Source organism: Myotis lucifugus, unplaced genomic scaffold (assembly GCF_000147115.1).
Source record: "Myotis lucifugus unplaced genomic scaffold, Myoluc2.0 scaffold_108, whole genome shotgun sequence".
Classification (NCBI taxonomy): domain Eukaryota; kingdom Metazoa; phylum Chordata; class Mammalia; order Chiroptera; family Vespertilionidae; genus Myotis; species Myotis lucifugus.
In genome coordinates this window covers 1523422-1531008 of record NW_005871156.1, presented here as the reverse complement: position 1 = coordinate 1531008, position 7587 = coordinate 1523422, and the positions used below count along the sequence as shown (strand labels likewise).

At 42.0% G+C, this 7587-nt stretch overlaps 1 protein-coding gene across 1 annotated transcript; it reads right to left on the bottom strand.

The window, feature by feature from the left end:
* Positions 1 to 418: 418 nt before the first annotated feature.
* On the bottom strand, positions 419 to 7282 carry BMP10 (bone morphogenetic protein 10). Its single transcript, XM_006092980.3, has 2 exons — positions 6792 to 7282; positions 419 to 1506 (listed from the first exon to the last, which is right to left on the bottom strand). Exons 1-2 carry the CDS (start codon positions 7123 to 7125, stop codon positions 566 to 568), a joined length of 1275 nt encoding a protein of 424 aa, XP_006093042.1. The 5' UTR covers positions 7126 to 7282; the 3' UTR covers positions 419 to 565.
* Positions 7283 to 7587: the final 305 nt, after the last annotated feature.

The following is a 7587-nucleotide window of genomic DNA, read 5'->3' as shown; positions in this document are numbered from 1 at the left end:
ATGGCAGACACTCGACTGATGAAAGCCCCACCTACATTCCCAATAATGTTTAGGAAATGTAATATTTCCTAGGATGGTGAAATCCCTGGTGCAAATTATCTTGACATAACTCCTACTCAGAGAAGAAGTGACTGAGAGCATACCATTGGCTTTTAATATATACATATTTGATTGAGTTTTGCATGTGTATGAGTCTAATCTATCTGTATAGAACCAATAGAGTTTTATAAGCTTATATATACACATATACATACACATAAATCTATCTTATGACACTATATTTCTGCTTAGGGATTGTTGTTTTCAAATTGACATAGAAGACAAATAGCATGATCTTGCCATTTGCTGTTGGAGGTGGCATTGTCAGGAAATGGCAAGTCCAGAGAAACACAGATCAGAAAGAATGAGACTGTATAACAAAATAAGCATTTCTTACAATAAACCAACCTGTCCATTTCCCTAAGTAAACCTCTATGATCTGTACACCCTTATTAAATAATCTTATTAAATAGGCACATAAAATATACACATATACAGTTATTAAATAAGCAACACAAATCCTCTTCTATCTGCAGCCACACTCAGAAACAGCCATGCCTTCATATTTAAACTTGTAAGTGACAACACCTTTGTCTAAATAGAGGATGGAGATGGGCTCCAGCTTGGTGGGCACACAGCAGGCTTTGGAAGCCTTCTGGGAATTCTTGAGGTGGACCAAGGCCTGGATAATCGCATGTTTTGTGGGTGTGAGATGCTCTGCCAGGGGGTAGTTGCAAACACCACGGCACTCATAGGCTTCGTATCCAGGCGGGGCGATGATCCAAGAGTCCCAGCCAATCTCCTTGAAGTCAATGTAGAGCGGGGTCCTCTTGCAGTAGTTTCCTTTGGCATTCCTTCTGATGCGGGCAGTGGAGTCATAGATGATATTTGACCTCGTCTGCAGCAGAGCCTCTTCCCCAGGACCATTGGAATAACCATCCAGGCCCTGGTTGTCCAGCTCCAGAAGTTTCTCATGGGTGATCATTTCACTCAGTTCCTCTTTCTCTTCCTTCTCGCTGCTGTGGTCATCAGAAAACACGACAATCAAAGGGACATGCTTATTCTGGGCGCTGGTGTCTATTTCCAGTTGTCCCCTGCCAGTGCCCTCAGTTTCGTCGTGTCTGCTCTCAATGTGGACTTCCAGCTGGTGGGTGGATGAACCTGACTTTTGCCAACGTCTGATGGCACTGGTGACGTCAAAAGTCTCCCACTCACTGTTGGTTCCATAGATCTCCTCTGACACCAAGACCAACATGTTTCTTTCACCCTCGTTGTCCTCTGTGCTCTCAAGTACTTCAAAAATTGTAATTTTCCGGTCCACTCCATCATATATCATGCGATCTCTTTGCACCAGTGTGTACAACCTAAGTTCAGCCATGATGACCTCTTCATGGTGGGGGATGGACACATTGAAGAGGAGAGGGTATTTTCTGAGCCCATTAAAACTGGCTGGTTGGGAAAACAACTCTAAAAAAAAGACAAAAGTGACATTTACAGTATGTCACAGAGAAAAACAGACACTTACTTATGTCATAAGAAGGCTTGTCTATGAAGGAAATTTGATTCAGAGAGAATAAGGGGATATAAATGAAAACAAACACAATGTTAACATTTTCTGACACAGAAAACACTGAAAGGTCAATGGTAGAATATTAGACTGAGTTAAGCTGCCAAGACTAAACTGGAAAATGGCAGTCTAATGAATCGTGAAAAACTCACCCAGCCTTGCTTGCTAGCTTGTCAGCCACAGAATTATAGCACTGGTATGGGCAAGTCCCCAATTTTTCTAACCAGTGAAGAGATAGCAAATGAAACATGTTATGGTTGTTCTTTTCTTTTAAAAAAAAGTTTATTGATTGATTAATTTTGAGAGATAGAGACTTCGATTTGTGTTCCACTTATTTATGTATTTATTGGTTGGCTCTTGTATGTGCCCTGACCAGAGATTGAACCCTAAACCTTGGTATATCAGGACCATGCTCTATCCCTCCAAGGCAATTGATCTTTTCTTGACACTTTTCAGAGGGCCTCATGGTTTGTCATATTTACATGTAATGGGTGGAGTCCCCACATAGCTGGCTGGCACTGTTCTTCCTAAAGACCTTCACCTAGACCAGAGGTTGGTAAACTATATTCCATGGGTCACCAATCTTCAAAATAAAGTATTATTGGAACACAGCCTCACCCACTCCTTCTGTATTGTCTGTGATGATGGTTGTACTACAATGACACAGCTAAATAGGCCCAAGAGAGAAAAATCCTATATAATAAAAGCCTAATATGCTAAGTGTTCGATCGTCTGGTCAGCCGTTCAACCAATCAGAGCGTAACATGCTATGATATGCTAAGGCTGTCAACCACTCGCTATGACGTGCACTGACCACCAGGGGGCAGATGCTCTGACCGGTAAGTTAGCTTGCTGCTGGGGTCTGGCCAATTGGGACTGAGCGAGACTGGCTGGACACACCCTGGAGACCTCCCATGGTCCCTCCCCAGCTGGCCAACCTCCCGCATCCCTCCTGGCCCCAATCATGCACCGGTGGGATCCTTTGGCCTGGCCTGCACCCTCTCACAATCTGGGAACCCCTCAGGGGATGTTGGAGAGCTTGTTTCGGCCCAACCCTGCAGGCCAGGCTGAGGGACCCCACTGGTGCATGAATTCGTGCACTGGGCCTCTAGTGTTTCATAAAACCTAGTATATGTACTATTTGTATGGCCCTTGATAGAAAAAGTTTGCTGATCCCTGCTCTAGACACTAAAGCCTGACAAGGTCAAGAAGATAGCTATATACCAGGAGGGTCACAGCAGTTGATTTGGGGTATGCAGTCCTTGATTAGGAGAAATAGGGGAAATGAACCTTTGGGATAAATTGGTTGATTTAGTCCAGTGGTTCCCAAACTTATTTGGCCTACCGCCCCCTTTCCAGAAAAAATATTACTCAGCCCCTGGAAATTAATTTTTTTAAAATTTTAATAGCAGTTACTCATCGCCCCCAAATGCACCTGTGGCCATCACCGCCCCCCTGGATCGCTGCAGCACCCACAGGGCGGGAGGGGGGCGCAGTAGCGCCCACTTTGGGAATCACTGATTTAGTCTTATACCCTTAGCACCTGGCATGGAGTTTGGCACATACAAATCATTCAAGAATATTTATGAAATAAAATTTTAAAGGTCCTTTTATCTTAGAAACACACCTCCAAATATCATCATGTTGATTTTCTAAGAATTTTATAGGAGTCCAACAGCTCCTGTAGTCTTGCCCCAGATAATACATGTCTAAAAGGAATTCCTGAGGGCATTTGTCATCAAACAAAGGGTTCCATGACACCGAAGATGATAAGCACCACCAACTGAGGTATTCTCTATCACCTTTGGCAGCATTTTCCCAACTGTGTACCCCATTCATGAATTTAATATTTTTATTTAACTTGATCTGATTATTTTATACTTTCAACCTCTTTTAGACTTTTCTTAAGCAACAGCATTTATGAAATGAGGGGTTTGAGGTGATATGTGGATTTTTTCTAATTTACAATAGTAAAAGTGTGCAATTATTTCACATGATTTACAGCTTCCTCTAGATTCTACCTAAAATCATCTCATATACTTCCAGTAGAAAATATTGGTCAATGGAATGCATTTCAACTTTCTAGCATGGCTCTCAAAACAGCTATAACCAGGTCTTAACTTCTTGATCCAGTCTTTACTCCCATTCATCCTCGCCAGTGCATGAAACATTGCAATTGTTCCATTGATCTTTGTTGAAAGATAAAATAAGTTGTAAACCCTGTTTAAAATAGACTGATATCTTCATCACTTGTGAAAACACCCCTTTGCTTTATTGTATGTTTCACCTTGGGGTAGGTTCCTCTGACCTTTGGAAAGCCCTATCCCCTCATTTCCAACTACCTAGCTGTGACTCCTCCCTGTGGGACCTTCCCTTCCTTAACCTCCCATCTGGATATTCACTCCCTTCTGAATCACTTGAGTACTTACTCTCTATCTCTCCTTTTACCTTTGCCATGTACATCCTTGTATTTCAGTTGTCTCTTCATGAATGGATCTCCCCAACTAGACTGTCATCATGCTGGCAAGTACCACATCTTAAACTCCTTTTTATGCCTTCAATCTGCAAGATTACCTTCGAGGCAGCACTTTAAACATATTGATTAATTGATGATCCCAGGCATCAGACCAAATTGATTTATAAGTGCAACATATGTCCTTAATACATCAAGTAGCTTGGGAGTTGTCCCCTCCTTATAAGAATGGAGGAGACAGCTCACCTTGGGCAGGGAACATGTGAAGACCAAAAATAGGGGAGTGGACTGGTTGCTTGACCCATGAGAAAAGTGCAGAATAAAAGCTCACTCTAGTGAGAGGAAAGGATTACAAGGGAACACTGGGAAACTTGGTGATCATGAATATGTTCACTATTGTGATTGTAGTGATGGTTTCAATGGCTGTTTACTTATGTCAAAGGCTATCAAATTATACACTATAAATACGTGCAGTTTATTGTATGTCAGTTTTCTATAATAATAAAAGCATAATATGCAAATTAGACCAAATGTCCTCTGGATGTCCTTCCTTCCGGACAAAGCCGCAGCAGGCAGGGGCTGTGGCAGAGGCAGCAGAGGCAGCAGAGGCCCCCGGCCGAGGTGGAGGCGGGTGGGGGCCAGGGCCAAGGCCCTTGCATCAATTTTGTGCATCAGGCCTCTAGTACTTCAATAAAGCTGTTTAAAAATAAATTCACTGTGCATTTGCAAATATAGTAGGTAATAGGTGGAGGAGTTACATTTCTAAGCAAATTTCATGTGCCAGGTGCTCTGTAAACATTGTTTTATTTAGCTCTTACAATGTCCTTCCAATGCAGGTATTGCTACTCTGTGCATTTTACACCAGACGAAACTGAGCCTCAGAGCAGAGAACTGACTTCCCCCAGATGACAAGATGCAGTCAGAGTTTTGATAGGAATATTGGTCATGCTTTTTCCACCTTCGGGGTGGCAATTGTTTCCCCTTGATTAGTTAGATTTGGAGGGATTGGGGGATTTGTTTTGTTTTGTTTTGTTGGTCTTTGTCTCCTTAAAGCTGCACTGAGCAGACCCAAAGAGTCAAAGAGAGACAATAGCAGCCAGCAGGGCGAGCCCAGTGCAGCATTCCTGTCCTGGGGACTTGATATTCCCACCCACAGACTGGCGGAGCTGCAGGCTGAGCTGTCCATGGAGTGAGGACCCTACCCTTGCTGATCTCTACTAATGAGAGACTGTAAATGTTACTTCCTGACCTGGATCATCCACATCCTCCAGGGGAGAAGTGAAAGCTGAGAAACCCCAATTTCCCTGGAGGACGGGAGTGGCTCTGAGCCAGGCACTTAGGGTTCAGCGCACAGAAATCCTAGGAAGGAAGGACTCCCATGGAAGAAGACTGTTCATTGGCAATTCAGACTCACCTCCAAAGGAATCTGTAATTTCAGCTTTGCCAATTCCATTATGTTACTAAATGTTACTAAATACCAGGTCCAATGTGTTACTAAATATTATTAATTTTGGTCTGGCAACTAAATTTTTAAGGCAAACGGTATCTCCAGGACTAAGCAATACCTACTCAACATTTTCTGTAATGCCTAGAATTTAGGGAATTCATCAGGAATAACTAATGTTTCTTCAACACTTCCTAGGAAATGGAATGTTTCTTATTCAGAACCTCTTTTGAATCACTCTATTGTATTGTATCCCCAATATACAGATGAGGAAATCGAGGATCAGAGAAATAAAACTCATTATCTACAACTACCAAATCTACCTGTTCTCAAAATTCCAAATCTCTGAGCTATTTATTTGACACCACCTTTCTCCTTTTGAGACAGTCTGGCCAAAATCGATCTAAACCCTATTTTTCACCTGGCTAGTGTCTATAAAAGCATAATTGGTAAATATTAAATAATTAGTTTCTTTGGACTCACCGTTTTTACCATAGATATTAAATTTTTGGTGGGGCCAACTCACACCATAATAAACAAAGGATTAACTTCCAAGGTCATTAGATTTAGTTACTGAAGAAAGATCTGGGAGGAGAAAACACATCTTTCCACTTATATGTAAAGCTGTGCCTCATTCATCATAAAGGCACAGATATAAGTTGGGTCATTAACTGGTCCGTGCAAACTTCCTAGAAACTATAAACAGTGTTTCAAGGATATACATATCACATCAAATGCAACAAAACTGTAGGAAAACTCTCTAAAATATAAGCTTCCATCCTGTTTGATCATCTTTTAAATAAGGCCACAAAAGGGAAATTTGTCCAAAGCTTGAGCGAAACACAAATCACAACTTTCTGGTTTTTGTCTATTTTCATCATTTTCAATCAAAATAGAAGTTGACAAACTTTGTAATCAATCAAAAGCCAAGTGGAAACGGAGGCCTATCTGAAAAGTGACCAACAGCGGTACAGTAGTAGGCCAACATTAACTTTTGGTATTACTTGCTGTCAACATTTAAACATTTTTCAAGATCCCATTATAATGTCAAAATGGTAGAGAATTTATAACTTTGAATTAAAAGATATTCTTTAGTACCTTTCAATACCATTTGGAAAAGAAGCATTAAAATGATATAGGCCATAATGTGTATTGCTTTGTAGGTCTGTAGATCTGTATTCACTCTTATTCGCTATATCATGCCTTAGGAATGTATCACTCCTTGAAAAAGATCCAAGCCAAATGTCATCGATAGAATGTAAACTTACCTTCATTTTTGAAGCTCCTGATGATGTTGGCAGATGGCATGGAGGTGCGGTCGGTGGCAAACTTGTTGTAGAGTTCCAACATGTACTCGGGCGGGTCCACCTTGGCGGAGTCCTGCATAGGGATGTCAGACAGGTTCAATGTTTTGAGAAACTCATTCTTCATGCTCTGTAGCAGTGTGTCAAAGTCAACACCATCTTGCTCCGAGAAGACATCATCGAAGAGGGGCATGTCTTCTTCCAGGGGCGACTGCTCCAGGCTCATAATGGGGCTTCCAGAAGCAGAGTGAGCTGCCAGGCAGAGGAGAGCGCACAGCTGCAGGGCCAGAGAATCCATGACTCTGCTCAAGCCCCCAGGCCAACCCAGGAAGGTTTAGCTCCCCTGGGCTCTAAGTGGCAGTTTTATCTCACTGAGCGTAAATGTCTCCTGTCACTGGAGACAAGTTTGGAAACTCTTCCTCTCTCTCCCTCCCCCTACCATTCTTCCTCTTCCCCCAAAAGTCAGGTTGCAGTAATTGGATAACAAAATACCCTATAGGGGCCTAGCCTTTCTTATCTCGCTAGTGTAAACTTGTGCACCAGATTTTGTTTCTATCTTGCAATCCCTTTTTCTTTTAATGAGCATTTTGTAAACATTTCCACATTCTGACACTGGCTGAGAGATAGGACAATTTTCTCCTTGCAAAGGCTCTGCTTCTCTTCCTTTCAATTCACTTCCTTTTGGCAGGAATGCCTAAATTCTGCTTTCAAGCGGTTCCGTTTCACACATGCATGTAACAAATATTAAGAATCAACATGA

What these genes read in the sequence shown, in the direction of transcription:
- BMP10 (XM_006092980.3), bottom strand. Translation starts at nt 7,125, where the DNA reads ATGGATTCTCTGGCCCTGCAGCTGTGCGCTCTCCTCTGCCTGGCAGCT. An exon ending in CAGGAGCTTCAAAAATGAAG is followed by an intron (nt 1,507 to 6,791) that starts GTAAGTTTACAT and finishes TCTTTTTTTTAG; the next exon opens with AGTTGTTTTCCCAACCAGCC.